At 42.1% G+C, this 23093-nt stretch overlaps 1 protein-coding gene across 2 annotated transcripts in view; it reads right to left on the bottom strand.

The window, feature by feature from the left end:
- ZZEF1 (zinc finger ZZ-type and EF-hand domain containing 1) overlaps window positions 1-23093 on the bottom strand; it is an 87232-nt gene that overhangs the window by 46837 nt on the left and 17302 nt on the right. For both annotated transcript variants that reach the window (XM_034752211.1, XM_034752213.1), the window contains exons 7-22: window positions 21796-21912; window positions 20289-20467; window positions 18633-18731; window positions 17284-17375; window positions 16174-16322; window positions 15548-15659; window positions 13704-13916; window positions 12910-13010; window positions 12215-12384; window positions 10896-11029; window positions 9628-9698; window positions 9028-9142; window positions 8212-8371; window positions 7009-7130; window positions 6771-6893; window positions 5219-5385 (exon numbers count right to left, since the gene is read on the bottom strand). In XM_034752211.1, coding sequence (XP_034608102.1) covers window positions 5219-5385; window positions 6771-6893; window positions 7009-7130; window positions 8212-8371; window positions 9028-9142; window positions 9628-9698; window positions 10896-11029; window positions 12215-12384; window positions 12910-13010; window positions 13704-13916; window positions 15548-15659; window positions 16174-16322; window positions 17284-17375; window positions 18633-18731; window positions 20289-20467; window positions 21796-21912 — 2124 coding nt within the window. The remainder of the gene's footprint in view (window positions 1-5218; window positions 5386-6770; window positions 6894-7008; window positions 7131-8211; window positions 8372-9027; window positions 9143-9627; window positions 9699-10895; window positions 11030-12214; window positions 12385-12909; window positions 13011-13703; window positions 13917-15547; window positions 15660-16173; window positions 16323-17283; window positions 17376-18632; window positions 18732-20288; window positions 20468-21795; window positions 21913-23093) is intronic.

Below are 23093 nucleotides of genomic sequence, written 5' to 3'. Positions count from 1 at the left end.
GAATGGATGCCTGCAACGGGGACGTGGCTCGTTGTTCGCACCAACAGGAGAACCGCTTCCACTTGGCCAGGTACGTGGTGCGTGTTGAGGGCTTCCTACTGCTCAGTAGAATCTGTTGTACAGAGTGCGAGCATTGCTGCTCTGCCTGGGTGAACCATGGAGCAGCCACGCCGTGAGGTGGAGTGATTGCAGGTCGGGGTGACGCAACCGGCCGTGGTCCTGAGAGATGAGATCCGGACACAACGGAAGCGGGATCGGTGTCTGAACCGAGAGCTCCAACAGTGTGGTGTACCAATGTTGTCTCGGCCACGCAGGAGCGATCAGAATTACCTGTGCCTGGTCTCTGCGCAGTTTGAGCAGTACCTTGTGGACCAGAGGAAACGGAGGGAAGGCATAAAACAGGTGGTCTTTCCAGGGAAGTAGAAAGGCATCCGAGAGGGAGCCCGGAGCTCGACCTTGTAGGGAGCAGAACACGTGGCACTTCCTGTTGTCTCGAGATGCAAACAGGTCTATCTGGGGAAACCCCCACCTCTGGAAGATGGAATGTATGATGTCCGGACGGATAGACCACTCGTGCGTTTGGAAGGACCTGCTGAGTCGGTCCGCTAGAGTGTTCTGGACTCCAGGGAGGAACGATGCCGTGAGATGGATTGAGTGGGCGATGCAGAAGTCCCACAGGCGAATGGCCTCTTGGCATAGAATTGACGAACGTGCTCCTCCTTGCTTGTTGATGTAAAACATGGCCGTGGCGTTGTCGATGAGAACTAACACACAGCGGCCACGTAGGAGATTGAGGAATGCCTGGCACGCCAGGCGTACCGCCATCAGTTCCCGAACATTGATGTGCAGGGCTAACTGGGATGCAGTCCACAGGCCCTGGGTATGGTGTTCGTTGAGATGGGCGCCCCAACCCAGAGATGACGCGTCTGTGACCAGGTGCAGAGAGGGTTGTGGGGCGTGAAATGGCATCCCCTCGCAGACCACATTGTGATCTAGCCACCAGGTGAGGGAGGCCAGGACCGAGTTCGGGACCGTGACCACCATGTTCAGGCTGTCCCGATGTGGACGGTATATTGATGACACCCAGGTTTGAAGCGGGCGAAGCCGAAGTCTGGCATGCCTGGTTACGTACGTGCAGGAAGCCATGTGACCCAGCAGGGTAAGGCACGACCTCACCGTGGTAGTTGGGAAGGCCTTGAGCCCTTGAATGAGGTTCGTGATGGTGCCAAAGCGGTTGTCTGGCAGGATGGCTTGTGCACGTCTGGAGTCTAGAACTGCGCCGATGAATTCTATTCTCTGGGTAGGTTCTAGAGTGGATTTGTCCTTGTTGAGTAGGATGCCCAACTCGTTGAATGTGTGCACTATTCTGTGGACGTGAGCTTGAACTTGCTCCTTGGTGCGACCGCGCACCAGCCAGTCGTCTAGGTACGGGAACACCTGTACCCCTTGCCGACGAAGGTACGCTGCCACGACAGCCATACATTTCGTGAACACTCTTGGGGCCGAGGATAGGCCGAAGGGAAGGACAGCAAATTGGTAGTGCACCGTGTTTACCACGAATCGCAGGAAGCGTCTGTGAGGCGGGTAAATTGCAACGTGAAAGTATGCGTCTTTCATGTCGAGGGCGGCGAACCAGTCTCCAGGATCGAGGGAAGGGATAATGGCCCCCAAAGAGACCATGCGGAACTTCAACTTTACTACGAATTTGTTGAGTCCGCGCAAGTCCAAGATGGGTCGCAGACCTCCTTTGGACTTGGGGATCAGGAAGTAACGGGAATAAAATCCCCTGCCCCTTAACTCTATCGGAACCTCCTCTATGGCCCCCATGGCCAGGAGCGTAGAAACCTCCTGTATAAGAAGTTGCTCGTGAGAAGGGTCCCTGAAGAGGGACGGGGAAGGGGGGGAGGAGGGGGGGATAGAAGAAAACTGGATAGCGTATCCCCTCTCCACCGTGCGGAGGACCCAACGGTCCGAAGTTATAAAGGGACCAAGCACGGTGGAAGTGGGAGAGGCGATCCCGAAAGGAGGGGGCTGGATCCTGGGGGATGACTGGGGCGCCGTCCTCGACCGCACCTTCAAAAGTTCTGCCTGGGGCCTGAAGGCGGTCTAGGTGGCCCCTGGTTCTGGCCGGGTTGAGGGCCGGTCCACCTTCTTCTACCACCTCGCCCTTGCCTCCGGGCCGAGTCCTGTCTCTGACGAGGCGGGGGGGGGGGTAGGAGCGCTGAGGCTGCGGCCTAAATGGCCTGCGCTGAGGGCCCACAACATGCATCCCCAGGGAGCGCATGATTGTTCTCGAGTCCTTGAGGCTCTGCAGGCGAGAGTCCGTCTTGTCCGAGAACAATCCATGTCCCTCAAAGGGCAGATCTTGTAGGGTTTGCTGCAGCTCCGGAGGCAAACCCGAAACCTGAAGCCAGGAGATCCTGCGCATAGCGATACCCGAGGCCAGGGTCCTCGCAGCTGAGTCTGCAATGTCCAAGGAGGCCTGCAAGGAGGTCCGAGCCACCTTCTTGCCCTCCTCCACCATGGCTCCAAACTCTTCCCTGGACTCTTGGGGAATCAACTCCTTAAACTTCCCCATAGAGTTCCAGGAGTTGAAATTGTAGCGGCTCAGTAGCGCCTGTTGATTCGCCGCTCTAAGTTGTAGCCCTCCGGCTGAGTAAACCTTACGGCCAAACAGATCAAGCCGCTTAGCCTCTTTTGATTTAGGCGCTGCAGCCTGCTGGCCGTGGCGCTCTCGTGCATTCACTGATTCCACCACCAGTGAACACGGTTGGGGGTGGGTATACAAGTACCCATAGTCCTTGGACGGGACAAAGTATTTCCTTTCCACCCCTCTCGCTGTGGGCGGAATGGAGGCAGGAGTTTGCCATATCATATCCGCATTCGTTTGGATCGTGCGGATCAAGGGTAACGCCACCCTTGATGGGGCATCTGCTCCAAGGATATTCACGATCGGGTCGTGCACCTCCACTATCTCCTCCGCCTGCAGGTCCATATTACGGGCCATCCTACGCAGGAGATCCTGGTGAGCCCGAAGATCTATCGGAGGGGGACCCGTACATGAAGTGCCCGCCACTGCCTCATCCGGAGAGGAGGAGGAGGATGCCTCCGGTTGTACTGGATCCAAGGGGGGGTCCCGATCCCCCTGCTCTTGGGTCGGAGCGTCACCTGCACTTGGGTCCATGGTGTCGGGTGGCGTGGACACAGAAGCCTCCACGCCTCCAGGCGGAGGCCGAGAGATGGTGGATTCTGGGACCCTTCTGACCGAGTGACCCGAGCGAGAGGTCGATGGTATTGAAGCCCCTTGCTCCTGGTGGTACGCCCACGGGGTCCAAAACGACCAGTGAGATGGTCCATGAGAGTGGTCCTCTGCCCTCTCCTGTCAATGGCCCAAGTCTCGTTCCTCGGCCTGCCCCTGAGGGGGGTATGCCGATCTCGACAGGTCCTCCGAGGAGCGAGACACCGATCTTGACGGCCATGGCGGTGCTGAGAAGGATGAAACGATCCCCGTGGTCTGCGGTGCCGCACGGTGCCGGTCCGGAGATGATCTATCTCTGTGCGGTGCCGGCGATCGGTGCCGGGACCGCGACCGGTGCCGATGACCTCGTCGGTGCCGGGAGTCGGATCTGGACCTCGACGAGGACCTGGAGTATGCCCGGTGCCGGGAGCGGCCCCTCGACGTCGAGCGTCGACCGTAGCGGTGCCGAGAACTACGTCTCGACGTTGATCGGTGCCGACGATCATATCGGTGCCGAGACGTAGAGCGGTGCCGCGAAGAAGATCTTGGCCGCGAGTACGACCGGTGCCGAGACGATATTCGGTGCCGGGACTGCGAGCGGCGTGGGGACCTGCTTCGGGACCTGGATCGGTGCCGAGGATCCAGCCCTTGTGATGGAGGGCGCATCAAGGCAGGTTTCCCTCTCGACTGTACCGGGCGAGTCAACGGTGCATTCGGTGCCGGTGGTTGAGGCGGTGCCGGCTCCGTGAGAGCTATTAAGTCTCTCGCCGCCGCGAAGGTCTCTGGAGTCGACGGGAGACACTGTATCACCGCCGGCCTCGGTGGAGACGCTATTTGCACCGGACTCGACGGCCTTGGCGCCGGAGTCGACGGTGCTGGAGGCGCCTGTTTTCGTTGCTCCACCGGCAGACGCGGCTCTACCCCCGGCACTGGGGGAGCCGGCGTCTTCGGCACGGATGTCCCCGTCTTATGGGCTTTTTTATGCCCTGGGGATAATGACCGGCGCCGAGGCACTTGCTGTGCTTGCGGTGCCGACGAGGTCCGGTGCCGGGGAGGCTTGTCTGACGCCACTCGCGTGGTCGTCATAGCCGGTGCCGCCGGGGCACTGCGCACCGAGGTGCTAGGCGCCGGAGTCTGGCCCGTAGAAGGAGTGTCCGGGCTAAGTGCCGCCTCCATTAGGAGTTGCCTGAGCCGAAAGTCCCGCTCCTTCTTGGTTCTTGGTTTGAAGGCCTTACAGATCTTGCATTTATCTGTTTGGTGGGACTCTCCCAGGCACTTCAAACAGGAGTCGTGCGGGTCGCTCGTGGGCATAGGCTTAGCGCAGGAGGCGCACTGCTTGAAGCCGGGAGCGTTGGGCATGAGCCCGGGCCCGCGGCCGGGGGAGAAAGGGGGAGACGACCCCCTTAACCCCCTGAACTACAATAACAACTTTAAAACTATTTAACTATAAACACTAGAACTACAACTATAACTATAACTTCGAATGACTAAGTAAGCTAGGGAGAGTGGAGGACAGCTATGCCGCGCTCCACAGTTCCAACGACCGTCAGGGGCGGTAAGAAGGAACTGAGGGGGCGCCGGGTCGGCTGGGGTATATATTCAGCGCCATGAAGGCGCCACTCTAGGGGGCTCCACAGCCGACCCGCCGGTGTTGCTAGGGTAAAAATCTTCCGACGATCGTGCACGCGGCGCGCGCACACCTAATGGAATGGATATGAGCAAGCACTCGAAGAAGAAGCATAGTTCCACTGCCTGAGGGAGCATAGCCTTGACACTCAGTGTCTGTGCAAAGAGTTTGTCTGCACCCTTTCAAGTGGGAGCTCAGCTGTGTCAAGAATCTTTAAGCAGAGGTGCAAAGAAGAGTACAGGGTGGATGGTGCATGCTGAGGGTGGAGTAGGTAATGATTCTCTGCACAGAGTGCAGGATTTGCCCCTTTGTGAACAGTTTGTGGAGTCAAAGATGGCACACTATTAAGTTACCTCCTTTCTGTTTCACATTTTTCATCAAATTCCACCTCAAAGTAGGTTGCCCCAGGACAAAGGAAGACGGAAACCTCATGGCAATTATTTTCATAGTTGTGAGGAGATTCCATTGTCCATGTTCGCAGCACCACGGGTTGTTCTTGCTGCCAGCTTTCCATGTCCACCTGCATAATTAAATACAACAACTTTCACCTTATAGGGTACAAATGCAAAGCGTTCAACAGGAGGATTACAGCACTGCATTATTTCACATCTGAGTCCATAGTTTGGAGTAGCCATATACACACATACATGTACTGTAAGCACTTATCCCTCTACTTACATCACTATAAAGAATGGTGCCAAGTAAGATTATGAAGCATGTACTAGTATTTTCTTAACTTTTTATTTTTCCTCTTTTACCTCTCTCCTGTCTTCAATCCTTCTCCACTGTCCTACGGTATGTATTTTACAGGCTCAATCTCAGTGTCATCATCTACTTCTCTCTCCTCCTCCCATATCCAGGCTCTGACGAAACCTCTCATCTTCCCTTCCTTTTTATCACCTCCAAAACCCAACCTTTCCTATCTATTCAAACCCCCCACCCAGGCTTTGGTTAACTATAAATCATCTCCTCTCTGGACTCCAGTCACTCATTTCTTCCAAAATCAGTCTATCCAAAATGCTGACACTGAAACAAATCTTCATCTGCTGCCATATCAATTGCATCACTACTCCTCAAAACCTTTCACCGGCTTGTTTTTTACTAAATCAAGTGCAAGCTCTTCATTTCCACCTTCAGAACAAAAGCATAATTTCATCCTTAAAGATATTTTTGCTCTTATTTCCTCTTACTCTCCTCCAACTCCATACCTTGGAATCCACTCTCCCCTTCCCTTTATCTGCTTTTATATACTCACATACTGCAATGATTGGTGTGGTATAAGAACCAGAACAGATAGATTTCCCACTCTCAGTTCTGCATTTCATCATGCAGCTCCAGAAAACTTGGAGTAAGTTCCCATCTTGTTTCAAACTTTACAGTACCCTTTAAAAAACTTCCACTCTCTCCTTTAAACAAACGTATCCCATTAATCTTTCCCAACACAGATCTGTGTGTTAAATTGCAAGCTCCCAGGACAAAGGTCCTATCTTTTGTTATATATTTATGATGCAATCAACAGTATTAATTCACATGAACTTCTTAATCTAAGAAGTGATTCTATTTTTATCACATAGTGACTGACTTATGTTCTAACTAGTGACCATAGCATTTTCATTTGATCCACAACACATTTTACATAAGTAAACGTGATCTTTTGAAATAAGGTGATGATGAACGCATAATCCCTTTAAAGATTGAATGTTCGGAACAGTTTTCTTACGTAACCTGGTTGCATACTTATAGATGTGACTTCTCCACTATAAAAATGCTCAAAATCACTTTAGAGAGATCCTGAAGGGACAGGAACTCATCAGATACATGGTGGTGGGTAAAGGAGAGGCAGAATTCAAAAGGTTACAGAGAATCAGAGGTGTAAAGTATCTATATCTATCTATCTTAGGCTACCTTATTAAGACTTTCTCCGGATTCGCTACAAAGGTTCCGCAGCAGCTGTGTCAGGGTACTGAAACCCTGAAGTAGGGTGCAGTGTGGAATGTCTAAAGTGCAGAAATCCAACAAGAAAGTCACCTAAGGGGGAAAAAAAAAAAAAAAAAAAAAAAACACACCACCTAAAAGTTACAAAGCCGTCATAAATATATCCACACTAAAGGAAAACTGTAGGACATTTCAGTCATTCACCTACCAGCTGACGGGTTGCCATCGCAAAAACAGAGTTACTTAATTTTTCTACTATATGTTTGCCACTGTATTGGGACAAAAGTGATTCTAAAATTGTTCTGATATTTGTCAGGAACTGGCCCACATCTAAAAAAGAAAGAAAACATATTAGGTAATAGAAAGTTAGCCAAATTGAGGATTCTCTACTGGGAGTCTGTTTTTACTGTGCACCTCTAGTGGGGTTCATGTTGTGCAAAATAGAGAAAGACAGGTGTTGCCCCAAGGAACTTGCGTTCAAAAGGCAGTTGGGACACAAAAAAATGTTTTGCACATATCCACTGCTGGCAATAGGACACTCTGTCACTAACACCACCAAAAGCACAATTCATAGAGAAACTAGTATTGTAATCAGACTATGTCTCCTTGATCTAAAATTCCTGTTTCACTAACTCTACTATAAACATCTGATTTCCTGGATCATTGTTTTACTAAGGAATGAAACATGAATTATAAGCAAGGCCAGCAACTTTTAGCTGAACATTTTAAATATGAATAAAATGACTGAATACATAACTAGTATAAAAATAAAAGTATAGAATATAATCCAGGTTTGAATTTAGAAATAGCCCGACATTACAAAGTACAAATTTAATATCACTCTACCATTACATTTATGGCCCAAGTAGTTATTCAAGTAACTTTGGGTTGCTGTGCTGAGACAAAGAATGCTATGGTGGTATGCGCCTTAGAAATGCCTAGATTAATAGATCTTACTACAGACAAAATGAGTTCAGCTTTTTTTGTGATTACCCAGATCTACCAAAATGACATGCTGTCTCATCCAGGGGAGATATTACTTTTGAGGGAGATGGAGGGAAGATGCCCTAATAATGGACAACTAAGGAAAAATATCTAAAATGGAACTAAATTTTGTTTCTTCGTAGATTCAATAGCCAGTGAAATTTTTGGTCCAAATTAATTTCTCATGATTCTACAGACTCCTCAGACATAACAATCAAATCAACAACTTTAACCATACTGATGACTGGAAATTGGTCCAGATGGCTCTGGGCCAATTTTGAAATTTGTTAGAGCACTATAATTATAAGGATGCTTAGATACTATGATGAGTGTCTAGAGATAAAAATGCTAATCAGCTTCTCGAGATCATATTTTAAAGTCCTGCATTATTGTATATACTAGGCACTGACTCAGCTCTGGAACTTACATTTTTTAAGAATTTCCATGGCAAGAGTCTTGGCTGTATTATCATTGCCCTTAAGTTGTAGGTAGCACCATGAAAGGAGGCTTCCCTGTACAGACCAGAATAAGGATGACAGTACTGTGCCACTCTCCTGCTGGGCAACATCCAGCATCATCATTTCACACTGAAAAGCAATAATACAACAATGATATCCATGCACGGCAATAATACATCAATGATATTCCATGCACTGCAGTGTGACAGATTATGAGATACGCCACCCTCCTCCCCACCGCACACCACCCGCCACAAAAAAGATGAAAAGCAAGAGACCAGTCATATATGAACTGCTAGTGGTTAAAAAAAAAATTCATAAAGAAGTGATATTTGAAAGCTGCTTTAGTAACTCAGTAAGATGAACAGCAAACAGGTTTAAGTAATTACAACTACATTTGGGGCAATCAATTAAGGCTTTCAGCACATTTTGTAACATAGGCTAATGATTTTCACATGTGAAAAGTCCTTACTTTCCCAAGCACAGGTCTTTCAGTCTATGGTACCCGACTGGTTCCCATCCTTCAATCTGGTTTAATTAGCTCAATTCTTTTACAGCTTCAAGGCAGTCACTAAGGGACTCTATGGAAAAACTCCCTAAGGCAACCTATTCAGTATGTTGCCTTGTTTCTTAATATTAAATGTAGTTACTGCTTAACATATAACATTTAAATTAGTGGGGGCCGAATCCTACAATCATACAGAATAAATTTTACTCGTGTGAATAGTCCTGTTAACTACTGGCTTCAGGAGAAGTGAGAATAGACAATCTCAAATGATAGCTACCTCTCTCGCTGCCACCAACAGAAGGGTATCCATGACTGACAGCACCTGGCTGATGTCAAAGTCCTCAGAAACTTCCTTATCTGGTAACAACAAAAGTCCACCTGGATCCTGATCACTGCAAAAGATAGAGCTTACTGTGTAACAGCTAACGATAGAAGTCTGAAAAAGATGCCCTGTTGTGAGGATAATCGGCAGAGATCATTTACACATCATTTCTGAAGGAAAAATCAAATGTTCTATAAATTTATCAGTGTGGAGATATTTTAAAGATATAACAAATACTCACTGTTTCCAAGGACAACAGTAGTTTGAAAAAAATTGATCAAGGATAAAACAGTAAACAATGCTACTCAGAGACTCTAGGCAATATACCACAGACTCAGTAATTATTTTTACCCTTGGGCAATCTTTTGTTATTGCCTTTTGAGCCAGTCAATATTAGTAAGATGTATAGATTTTTCTTCTCTTAAAGAGAAAGTGCAGTAACAATTTTGCTGACTTGCATCTCTCTTTTCAGAAGAATGTGGAATTATTGAAAAGGATCAGTAGGATGAAGATAATCAGAGAAAAAAGTTATTTTTCAATATCGAAGAGCCTTACCTGAAGTACATACACAGGGATCTGAAGGTGAGATGCACAGATTGCTTATGTTCCTGTTCTGTGATGTTTTTCTAGGAAATGGAAGAGGTTTACGTTTAAAAAAAATGTGGGTTTTTTTGGGTAATAGCAAGGAATTACAAAGAATGACAGGACCAGGAAATACTTTTTGTGGACTACAGGATTAGTATTTGCTCCAAGAGATGTTTGGTCTGCATTTTCTTTATGAGAAATATCCATTGTTTGAGCTTTATCTTTGGTTTGTAAAGATGTTTTAAAAAAATTCAGTCCCCATTGAAACTGGATCTTTAAGTTCTCTGCCACTAAGCAAATCTTGATTTTAAAATGGCATTTAAATCACTTTTCCTTGCATCTCCTAATTGTGTCTTCTCTAAATGCTACGGTGCTTTATTTTTATACTATAAAGGTAGTATCCCATCACACAAGAAATCCTACAGACCCATATGCACATGCAAGAGTTAAAAAAAACAAAACAAAACAAAACCACCATATATACAGCATGTGAATTTTACACTTCCAGTATTCCAATAGGTTCTAAATCATAAGGAAAAACAGGATATAAATAGATTCATAGATTCTAGGACTGGAAGGGACCTCGAGAGGTCATCGAGTCCAGTCCCCTGCCTGCATGGCAGGACCAAATACTGTCTAGACCATCCCTGATAGACATTTATCTAACCTATTCTTAAATATCTCCAGAGATGGAGATTCCATAACCTCCCTAGGCAATTTATTCCAGTGTTTAACCACCCTGACAGTTAGGAACTTTTTCCTAATGTCCAACCTAGACCTCCCTTGCTGCAGTTTAAACCCATTGCTTCTGGTTCTATCCTTAGAGGCTAAGGTGAACAAGTTTTCTCCCTCCTCCTTATGACACCCTTTTAATATTCAATACAATATTCTTTTAAGTTCTCACACAGACTTGGACACTAGAACATATGTAAAGTCATTGCATCCTATGCCTCAGGTTTTCGCCTACATAAAATGGGGGTTATTATATATACAAGTTTTATTTGTAAAAAGTGAGCAGTGCCTATCACTTAAAGGCTACTAATATGGAACTTCACAATGCCATGTTTCCCTCTTTAAACAGTCACGTTTGAGAGTATAAAAGAGCCTTCTTTTGAAGGTTGACATTCTAAGATAGACCATCTGAACTGAAACTATAACTTTATGGAAAGGTAAAGGCAAGCTCGCCTCATCTGGAATGAAGTGATTGTGGAGCAATCATTTCTCATTGCATGGTTTACCATCATGGTGAAGAGCTGGTCCCGTCTGGTCTGTCTATCTGGGAAGAAGATAGCTGCTCCATTGAGCAGTGTGTTCTTAACTTCCTGCTTTAGCATTGTCATGGGTGTGAAGTTGCTATCACTCATGTCCACGACTGTTCACAAAAAAAGGAAACAGTTTTACAATTTCAAATCAATAACCAAGTATATATCTTTAATACACTATAAAATTTCATTTTTTTTCCATGACACAAGTCTTTCCAAAGCACGTAAAATACTCATCACATATACATGTAAGGACTGATCTTCAAGAACATTTAGCTTGCAACAAGCTGGGATATACATATACATTGAGGTAGCCTGCTGCGCAACAACTGTCCATATGGACCTTGCTAACATGCTCTAACAGTTCCTTAATCCACTCTGATCTACCCCACTTTGATATGGGAGTAGGATCAAAGACGCAGCAAGGAACTACTCGGGTGTATCAGCAGAGTCCACATGGACAGCACGCTAGTAAAGGATAGATTTCAACCCAGCTTACTGCAAACTAAATGTTACTTAAGGCTTGTCTACACAAACATGTGAGAAAGACTTCTGAAGTGTAGCAAGAAAGATCTTATGAGAAGACCTCGGATTCAAATGACCTGATTCACTTCAGGACCTTCAATGTTATATTTATTTATAAGATCAACTGTCAAACCTGGTGAAAGAAAAACAAAAAACAAACAAACAAAACCTTTCAAAATGTACCACACTCAGTACAAAGTCATTCATCTATTCCTTGTTTCTCATAATCTCTTACTAGGTATACTAGTTATTGAAATCATTGTACTTAAATATATAAGGCAAAGTACTGGCTCCAAAGAAGTCAATGACAATATTCCCATCAACTTCAATGCCATCAGGGCCAAGATTTCACTTGTACTTTCCCAACCATGTGGATTCATTCTAGCACAGTGATGAGTGGTTAGAAATACTCGATATAAACGGATCTAATCCTTCTACTTATTCCAGTACTGAAGTCAAAGGACCAAATTCTCTACTGGTGCAAGTAGATACAGCTCCACTGAAATAATTTGCCATTGCAACCACTTTCAGGCCACATATTATCAGGACAGATGCAAGATCACTTCATCAGAGGCTCAAAGAAAGTACAGAAGCAAGCTCTCAGCTAAACCCATGGGTCTAAAATAGCAATAAAGCACAACAATCCGAAACAGCAGCTGGCTTGGGTTTTGGAAAATACTTGTTCCAAGTTCACACAAGTATAAAACGCCTTTAAAACAAAACAACAACAACAACAACAGTTAGTAAGTGACAGCATAATATTAACGAACCTTCACACAAATGCCTGTAGAGCTCTACTGCAGCTTCTATTTGGCCAGAAGTTTTGCTTTGAGAAGCTTCCTGAGATTTACTAGTTTTATTGTTTCCAGTAAGCACAGAGAAGCAGCTTTGAAGAAGCTGCAGCAGCACAGTCTGGGCAAAGAGACATTCTTCCCTTGGGCTAAAAGGAAAACAAACAAGAGTAAAATCTTCACAGGAAGAACTCATTTCCAGCACACACTGCTATGCTAAAGCAAGCATCGTGGTCTGTGCTCTACGAGACAGTAATGCTAAGAGAGCCTCCGAGTAAAGAAAACACAGCCAAGAACTAACTAATATATTATAGTTGATTTTAAACTGGCATTTAAATCACTTTTCCTTGCATCTCCTAATTGTGTCTTCTCTAAATGCTACTGTGCTTTATTTATACTACTATAAATGTAGTATCCCATCACACACAGAAATATAAATAAATAAATTAAAAAAAAAAAAAAAACACACCCCTAACACCTAGACCGGAATTAAACTTACTGTACTGAAACTTAAAGATTACAAGCATCTATGTAATGTTATAGCTAAAAACCCAGATGACACAACAGAGAGAAGGGAAAATATCGGCTACTTAATGGCAGTAAACATCAGCTGAATAAAATGCACTGTATGTAAACATATTTATGGCTAACTTTGTGATGGAGGAGGGCCCTACTTTTGGTGTAGTTTATTGTAAAAATTCCAGAAAAGCTGCAAGTCAAGGCCAGTGAAGTCCAAGAACGATCTGTACTTTAATCCACTTTCTTTTTGTTGAACCTAAAAGAGGCAAAGAAAATATAGGATTGAAGAATTCATTCTACACAGTGAATGTTTACAAAAACACAATGAAAACTGCAACATATGGAGTATGAAAGAAATATCAAGCTGCATCTGAAATGCCACTCCAGCCTCAGGACACAACATGGTCAGGCTCCCATTAGGATGAAGCAGCAATATCTTTTCTTTTTGTTGCGTCAGACTAACAATTTTCACTTCCTTTTGTATGTCCCAACTTTCTCACAAATCTAACTCACTCAAATAGTGGACAACAAGTTCTAGTCTATACACCTGTTCTAATCCTCCTGTATGCTTCCAAGAGACGCAGCAGAGCTATTTAAAAGGCAGTGGAACTTTTATATACAGTATGTTGCATTAATCCCACTGAGCACTTTATCATAGTGTGTGAGATATGGAAATGCAGTTCAGTTCTGGTTTTCTTAAAGAAGACATATTCCTAACTTACTTAAGTGCTCTTTTATAAGGCATCTTAGTATACTAAAAGTCATTTTCCAGACACTTCAAGTTTCAGGACTTGCATATTATTACCACTGAATGTAGTTACAGCTTGCTCTCTGACCACTACTTTAATTTATAATGCGTCTTTTAAGTTGGTCTTTGGTGTACCACCATTTATTCTTGTAACAAGACCACATGCTTTAAAGAAGTGAACAAATGTGGAGAGAAACATACCAGGTCCTGTGCAAGTTGTTGGATGAAATGAAGTGTCTTCAGGAGAAGGGTTGTTCCACAAATGCTGTCATCTGTTGCTTTGCATTTCAGACAGTTCAGGCTTCTGTTGGGCTCCCCTACCACAGGCCGAAGATATCCCAGAACATTCAGGCCTTGAACTCCTAGGCGCTCTGCGGTATCTTGCCTTGTGCACAAGAACTTCACCATTAAATACTGGATAGAGACATAAAAATAGCGAAAGCGCTGTTCATAAATCCTGATTTCAAAAGCGAGAGCCACACAAACATTTAAGATCCTATGATATTATTCAGGCAAAGCCAGTGCCCTGGCCTACCACCCCACCCCCCGTTTTTGTAAAACACTTTAATTCTGAAGGTTCTGTATGAGCTACATACTAGGGGGTTCTGTGACTGCCATGTTCACTTGCAAACTCAGTCATTTAATTACCAGCCTAACTCATTTTGTGAACTGTGTTCTATTTCTTAATCTTATAGCGCCAAGTTTTCCTGCAAGTGGAAAATCATTAGCTTAATATAAAAACAAGTAGAGGATAAATATTCAATGTACATTAAACATATATACATGTATTTAACTTGCAATTCTTTCCACATTAGTATAAAGAACCTGAAGCCGAGAGTATCCATTAAGGAATGCATCCCCTGAGTCCAAAGGTACACCTCTACCCTGATATAATGTGACCCGATAGAACAGGAATTCGGATACAACGTGGTAAAGCAGCGCTCCAGGGGGCAGGGTTGTGCACTCCGACGGATCAAAGCAAGTTCGATATAACACAGTTTCACCTATAATGCGGTAAGATTTTTTGGCTCCCGAGGACAGCGTTATATCAGGGTAGAGGTGTATTTTTTAATCCTGTAATCACAAAAATTTGGGGAACAAATATGTCCAGTACATGCATAACAGTTCAGACAGCTACTGAATAAGGAAATGGCATGTTCTGGATTCCATTATGCAACGGGGACTTTTCACTTTTGTCCCTGAGCAGCCACCTCTGGTATTTTCTCCCCTAGGAAGAAGAGATTTGGGAACCTGAAACCAAATTAAAATTGAACCCAAAACAACAACATGCGCTGGAAGACAAGTTTCACTTTTAATTGCTGCAAATTAAGATGCTGAGTAGTGCAGTACTCAAGTAGATCCATGGAATTACTCAAGGAACAAGGTGCTACTTATGAATAAGGGCTGCAGAATCTAGTCTTTATTTTAGAGTGGTGGCCGTGTTAATCTGTATCAGCAAAAATAACGACGAGTCCTTGTGGCACCTTACAGACTAACAAATGTATTTGGGCATAAGCTAAGGTGCCACAAGGACTCTTCGCTATTTAGTCTTTGTTTCGTAGTAATTAAAAGTGAGCAAATTAGAATATATGAACAACTGTGATTGTGCAGCTTGTTTCATGTTCTAATCATTAGGCTTACAGTGGAACTCATCCTCTTGACACAATCCAGTGAGTGGAAACTTTCTACACTTTTGAGACAGTAATGTCCATGCTAAATCTAAATCAACTGTGGCCTTAGCTCCCATGGCTCTCAGTGACTTTTTAGCTCTAGTCAAGGCCTCTAACACACCCGGAACGAGTAAAGGACCCGCCGTCGAAGTGCTGCCGAAGACCCGGAGCGCCACCGGGTGAGTAAAAATTGAAAAGGTGCCACTTATGCTCAGTGGGAGAGCAGCCGCTGTCCTGCTCCCACCCCTAGCTACACTACTGGGCCTCTTCTTTGGTAACAAAAACCTGATGATTATTTAACTGGTCTTCAAGAAAGCAGGAAGATGATCATTTCCTCATTCACGCCTCAGTCAGTCTGTTCTAATTATTTCTTACTTGGGAAATTCTGCACTGCTGCATTTTGACCTCCACTTCATCCCATTCTTCTTCCACCTCAAACCAGCCAACAGGATCATCCTCTCCCAGCTCATCACATGAACAATCACTTCTGCAGAGAAAAGCAGATCAACCAAAGTTATAATAAAAAAAACGTAGGGATTGCCCCACTGCTATGTTACCCAACTATTTTTACCTGTTAGAAGAATTAAAGATTCAGGAAAACGTAGCAGAAACATTTCACCTGCACAGACTCCAGCAAATGCATGTCTGCCATAGATTTTTTTATTTTTATTGTCAAAGTCAAGTCAATAATTTCACAGCATACTTGTAGAGAAAGGCAACAATACTGCTATTAGGAATCAGCATTCTGTATAGACACAGCTTCTCAGAAGTATCAAATTGAGATTTTAGTTCAAACTGGGCTGGTCATGATTCAGTTTTAAATGTAGACCTTTAGGTGTTCAGTGGCAAGTGACTTTATTTGCAGCTACAGCAGTAGGCACAAAGAAATGTTAAAGACTTCTCCGACCTCATCCACACTCTGACTTTTATAAACAGGGTAGAGAAGGCTTGCTGCAATGTTAATTTTTTAAAAAATTCATTACCACCCTGCCCACCTTTACCTGTTTTTTAAAAATTGCCTGAATTCTTGAAGCTTCCACTTGTCATAGCGTTCAAATTTTTTAAAATGTTCCTCTGCATGAAATTTTTCTGAAGAACTGTTATAAGCAAACACCAACCCACACTGGGCCCCAATAGCACCTTTCCGAACCTGAAAGGAGAACATAATGCTGGAGCAACACAGAGAAAACTAGGATAACAATAAAATGATGTTTCTGCTTATAAAGAAGAGTTACTCAAATCAAACCAGAGATCAGCAAAATTCATCTGTGATTCTTTGGAATCATATTATTTATTTTCTTTGTTTTAAAGGAACATGACACAGGAAATGTTTCAGAAAGATTAAACATCTCTGAAAGATTAAGGCTCAAACTCATAGCTAAGTTTCATTTTAGCCACCATCTCACCTGGAGCCAAGCAAGAAAGAAAAAGCCTGCATCTTGATTCAATTTGCTTTTCTGCTGTTTTATACAAAAAGCGGTGGCAATTTTTTTTTTAAATTGTTTCCAAGTATCATTGCACTATAATTTTTGAACAGTTGCCCTCTCCTCCATCCCCAGCTGATGAGAACCTACAAGCACAAAAGTCTAGTCATCCTCAATTCAGGTGGGCACTACAAAGCATGCACACATGCTTTGGGACAGTAAGCTATAGTTTCAACAACGGAAAAGCAAGCTGTAAAAACCTCATCACAGCTTCCTTCCTGCTATGAGATTCTACCAATGTTTGGGACATAAGTTTTTACCTCCACACCAGAGTAATGTTGCTGTTTAAATACATGGCAAGCATTATACTACATACACAAGAACTAGAAATACCTCATTGGCCTGAATAAGATATAGACAGAGGCAACATAAAATAGATAGAATGCTCTACAGAGTACACTTGTGGCAGCATTCTGTAACCAGATGTAATTTCTATTTTTCTTTTCGTGCAAGTTTCCTGTGACTCATGCAAATACAAAACAAAACCCAAACTGCTGTCACTCAAATTTCTTGCAAATTAATCACAAAGCTGTACATTCAAAGGTGAACAACTGTCTAAATTCCACCACCAAGAAAAAAAAGCATTAATACAAGAATCTGCTTGAATAATGCAAACAAGTTCCTTACCTTTATTCTAATTTGTGTCACCTGGAATGTAGATTCAGTTCCTGTAGAAAGAATGATACTTGCTCTGGTCTTTCCAGTCTCAGTAAGAAAACCTAAAGGAACAATGAAAACAGGATGAGGTTTAGAGGACTGTCATCTTAAAGTAAATGGATACAGAATTATAATGACAGGAGTAAAACAAAACCCAGCGCTCTGTTCTATAGCAAAGATTTAGCCAGTGAATGAGACTTGAGAGTCCAAATGAAATAGTAAATTATAATGCTGGCATTAGTAATTCTGCTTATAAAAGATGATGATGTATCAAAAGGTGTACATTCAACACCTTTTGTGTTGTGTTAGTATATCCTTCCTCAGGACCGTGTCTTCACAGCCACAGTCTCTCCTGGGACTGTGCTATCAGTAACAGGAAATAATTCTTCAATCTGCTAAGTTTTAGTGAAAAGTCACTCCCATTGAATGTTATTGGGACCACTGAATGACAGTGTTTACTTATCTAAATTACAGCTTTTCTGAAAGCCAGAATAACACTGTCAAGACCCTTCTACATCCTCCCTTTCCTCTTAAATGAAAGAAAAACCTCAGAAAAACATGAATTATAAATCCCTCCTTTTGTTACAATATCCTGAAGTTTAATCGGTGGCACCAAGAGCAAAATGCCAGGGCAATGTTACTTCAGATAGAGGCTGAATAAGTGGAAGAAAAACAAACAAACAAACAAACAAACAAAAAACACTTTTCAATGCAAACACCCGCAAACTATGACTGCAAACAACCCCAAGACAGACAAATTGATTTCCAATGTGTATGCCACCTCTACAGTGCACAACTTCTATGCCCTCAAGTATGTTGTATGCTAAGCACCTCAAAAGGCGTTCTAGAGAAGTGCACATTGGCTCTGCAAGTCAAAGCATTATTTATTGCCTCATTTATATTGTTATTTCTGATTTTTAAGACCATTTTGACTAAGATAGACATCAACAATTAAAGAATTGTTGACTCTTGAAACCAAATATTCAGCCACCCGAGGATATTCTATATGATTTTCTCTTCCATCCCTCCATCAGTGTTTGGGAAGCCCCTTGTGATTCAGAGCAAAATGCTGCTCTGCTATGAAGTTTTTCACACCAGCCTGCTATTCACTTTCAACCAATGCACCAATAACCTGACCTAAGATACCAAACTTGTTTTAGGGGAAGGAACAGTTCCTAAGAGCAATTCCCTGTGAGTGAGAATTATAATTTAGAAGCACTGTGTCTACCGTAGTTCCTTTTTTCTATCTGTCAATCAGTGTGAAAATGTACAGATCTGAACCACTACAAGAAACCATAAACAAAAGACTATACACTTACCATCCCCTGTCCATGGCTCAACAAGGAGGTTTTCAGGCCCTGATTTGTCTTCCTTTCCTTTTACGTCACATGCCTGAAGGGTTAGCTGTAGCGGCTTTCCTGAACAAGCAAATCAACAGGTTTATCAGAGCTATAAAACTAACAATATAGAGCTTGTTTGCCAATGGCATTCTAAATTCTTTACACCGAGAGAAGGTAAAAAATTAAGGAAAAAAATTGAAGAATTACACCACCACCGGATCTTTTTATCTTACACAAGGGAAACAAATGCAAAATCCATGTTATTGCATAACTGTTGTCTTTGTACACTTAATTTCAACTAATTAAGAATTGTTACAGCTGGAGGACTGTCAAAACACACACATTTTGAATTAAAGCATTCACAGCACATGAAATAATACTAAATATCACTTTTATTATACAAGTAGCCAGAGATACAGTTGCTGTGGGAAACAGAAGTGACTTTCCAGAATTCTGAGCATAATGTAGAAGTAACAATATTTTATGTGTAACATGTTTACATTTGTCACACACCAGAACCAGCAGTGGAGTCTGGTGAAAGTATTTCTCTACATTAGGTTCACACCTGCATGACTGCTAAGAATATCCAGTAATTCAGGACTGGAGACAAGTGGTTAAAGTGATACCATCAACCTGAGATGGTCAATTTTAAAAAATTGATTAAAAATAATTTTTGGTACTATATACACCTGTTGCTAAGTCTGCAAACCACAATTAGCATGCAATCACATTTTCCTATTTAAAAATGTTTTTCGTTCTATGTTGTTGAGTGAAAATCCAAACAAACAAAAGGGAAACGGACTACACAGAAGGAAATGGTGATATTGATCATACACAAAATACTGCTAAATGAGCAATGTATACAAACTGAAAACTCCAAAAAAAACCAAAAACAAACAAAAAAAAACCCCATCACTTTCAGTCATATTAACCTTATTTGTAACTACAGAGGTTAAAGCACGTCAGACAGAAGTAAAGCTTAAGTTGATACCCACAGAAAGACAATTTACTGCCTTCTGCTAGACCAGGTTCATGTTTAAACCTACAATAAACATCCAGATAAATAAACCTATCAAAAGCAAAAGCAAAAGAATTGTACTTAGGTCTGAGTTACACTACATGATTCAGCTACGACAAAAAACGTTAACAAAAATTATAAATAAATGTCATTCTACTCTCAGTAAAACTGGAGAAAAAAAATTCAGCAACTTGTTGTAGGAAGACTAGTACCACTAGATAAACTTAATAGAGATGCAAACACCTTTATCATCTTACTACAGAGCCAACTGCCCATGCATTTCTTGAGCACAGGATTACAGACTTCCTTCTCCAAGGTGACATCACCTTTGGTTCTTGGAAGGATCACAAGGATCTCAAATTCTAGTGCTAGCACTGCTCTGATGCAAGTACTGTTTTAGGAGATATACCTTTCTTTTCAGCTTGATAATATTCATTAAAATAAAATCCTTTTATACCCGGATTAAAAGATCAAACAACCAGTTTACACACAGACAATTTGGAAAGCTGTCTATGATTGATCTCGCGCACACACACACACACACCCCTTCTCTCTCTCTGAAGGATGCAATAACTATTCATTTGAGTAGCACTTAAAGATGTCCCTGAAATATTTACCATATTTATAAAGCAGGTTTTGTCTAACAGTTGCCATGGAAGAGATGAGTGAAGAAGCCTTGTATTGTGTGTCCAGATGATCAGTGATAGTACAAAGTGAACTTATCACTTTAGCAACACTCCCTCTGGCTAGGGCAAAAGCCAACAATGTAAGTTCAACTTCTGGAGTGGCATAACAACTAGGAGATAAAAAGACCATGCATAAATATATATAAGAAAGGAAACCTGCAGTTTCATAATCAAGTACATGAAATGGTACATCAATAATTTCAATTAATACCAGGGACTTATGATGTGGCCTATTTATATAGCCATTTAAGCCATCTGTTTATAAAAACTTGATAGCTAATTGTCCTGTTCCAGTTACTGAAATCAACACTGGATGAATCATCCGCTCTTTTATACAGAATCATTGGAAAGGTTTTATCATCTAGTTAAAAACTAGAAGATAAAAAAGGCTATTTAGCTTTATCACAGGAATTCAGTATTTGAGTTTTTGTTATATTGTTCTTTTAAGAGTACGCTCCTATTAGTACACCCTATTTCAAACATTACCAGTCTAGAGCCTCCATCTGGCACCCTTATTTCATTCCCTTATATTTGCTCTCTTTATTTCTTTCAAAATTTTACTCTACTTTCTGTACACCCACATAGCTAGGAAGCACAAAAAAGTTCACATCCCAATAATCTGGTGTAGGCAGACCCGATAAAGACATAGTATAACAAAACTTCGGGTTAAGTACAATTGTATGGGAAATGTGCTTATACCTAACACTTGAGGTTTTTTATGTAAACATATTGCAAACATATTAATTTATTAAGTCTTTTTCTTTATAACTGAAGACATGGTTGACTAGTACCTGATCACATTTAACATTTCTAATAAAGTAGAATTTATGAAAAACGGAGATTAAACAAAAGGAAGCCAGTGGCAAAACTTCAATTGATTGCAGTGGGAGCAGGAAAGGGCCAATCATGTTGGTTTACATACCAAAGTAATTCCTTAAACTATTCATGATGGCAATATACTTCCTTATTACAACAGCAGTTAAGGTAAAAAAAAAACCAAAAAAAAAAAAAAAAAAAAAAAACCCTGAAAGATGGTATCTCATGACTGCTTTTGGGACCAGATTTTCACTATTTCTAGCATTCACATTTTGGATTAATCGCTCAGAATTTATTCTCAATGAAAGAAAAGGAGAAAAATGTTATTAACTCCTCCAAAGATCCATAAACAGTTTTCACTGCAGAACTAATGTCACACCAACTTAACATTAAATATACCTCAACACTATGCCAACGACGGAGGAATGAGCTTTTGGCTTCTAGGTCAGCTAAATGCTCAAACTGAAGAGCTGAGGAACCAATTTTTCATATTTATCTTTGAGTTTGTCAATGTATGAACAAACAAGAACAAATGAGGACTATGACACATGGAAGCTATTTTTGCAGTACTCATTTACTCTATATCATGTTCTTACCCTACAAGTACGCGAATGAGATTTACCTGGTTATTCTTATAAGAAAACTATCTACTTCCTCCAAAACATTGGGAGATAAGAAGCTTGAGAAGTCTGTAGAACCCGACGTCAGGGACAGTGGTGGCATGTGCTGCAATGCCTTCCTACCAAAGGAAAAGAGCAAGACATTAGAAATAAACTCAAGTCAGACAGAACTGAAGAGACAGAAGATTCAAAAAAAAAAAAAAGGAGGGCCTCTCAGAATCTTTATGCTTATGTGGCTGGATCTCTGTGTTTAGGGTGATTGTCTCTATTGTGTGAGGTGCATTATTAATGTTCTTCCTGCATTAGAAATGCAAAGCGTTTGGCTTCTAGATGGAGAAAGTAGGGCATGGATTTTTTTTTTTTTAATAAAAGAGGCTCTGCAAATATCACACAAACCTCAACCCTGCAATTGGATGCATGCAGGCAGACTCTAGTTTAGTGAGATAGAGCACAACAAAGCCATTTGATGAAAAATCCTACGTACTTCTACCTAAAAAGAACACTAAGTAATTCCTTGTTTGAAACATATTTTAAAACAAAGTAGCAGTCCCTTATTAAGGGCTAATGATGTGCACACATTCATTTAAAAATGCAAAAATAGCTTTTCTCTTTCAAAAAAGCAATACCAAAAAACCTTTTAAAGCTTTAATAAAATCTATTTACTTGCTTCCATAAGTCAAACTTACATACCAGTGACGGTATTTTTTCTGCTTACTCTTTAATTCCACATAAAAGGAGCACTTTCTGGCCCATGTCAAAATGAATTCTTATGGCAGAGTTATAAGACCCTGAAAATTGGAAGTTTAGAAAGGACAGGCTGCCAGAGTCTTAATTACTAATACTATCCTAAAACCTCTCAATACTTCGGGTTTGTCTACACTACCCAAACTATACTGGCGTAGCTATGTTGTCCTAATTATTAGGGGAAAACCCTGTAGTGTAGACTCAGCCTTCACTGATGGAAGGGTTTTTTCCCTGTTGGTATAAGATCACCACTTCCCTGAATGACAGTAACTATGTAGATAACAGCATAGCTGTATCTAAACTGGGGGTTAGGCTGGCATAGCTACTTGGGTCAGGGTTGAAGTTTTTCACACCTCTGACCTAAGTTGCTAGGTTGACTTCACTTTTAAGAGTAGAATAGGCCTTAGTTTCATGATCATTTTATCTTTTATATAGAATTATTTTCTGATTGTACATTGTCTAGCTCAGGGTTTAGGCTACACAGAAAAGTAGTTTTGTACAAAACACTTCACAGGATGTCATTCTATGAATATTTAAAAGGTAGTAAAAATGCAAG

The sequence above is a fragment of the Trachemys scripta genome, chromosome 18 (assembly GCF_013100865.1).
Source record: "Trachemys scripta elegans isolate TJP31775 chromosome 18, CAS_Tse_1.0, whole genome shotgun sequence".
NCBI classification, from domain to species: Eukaryota; Metazoa; Chordata; order Testudines; family Emydidae; genus Trachemys; species Trachemys scripta.
Note: the sequence above shows the minus strand (reverse complement) of the source record. Positions and strands in the feature narration are given on the sequence as shown.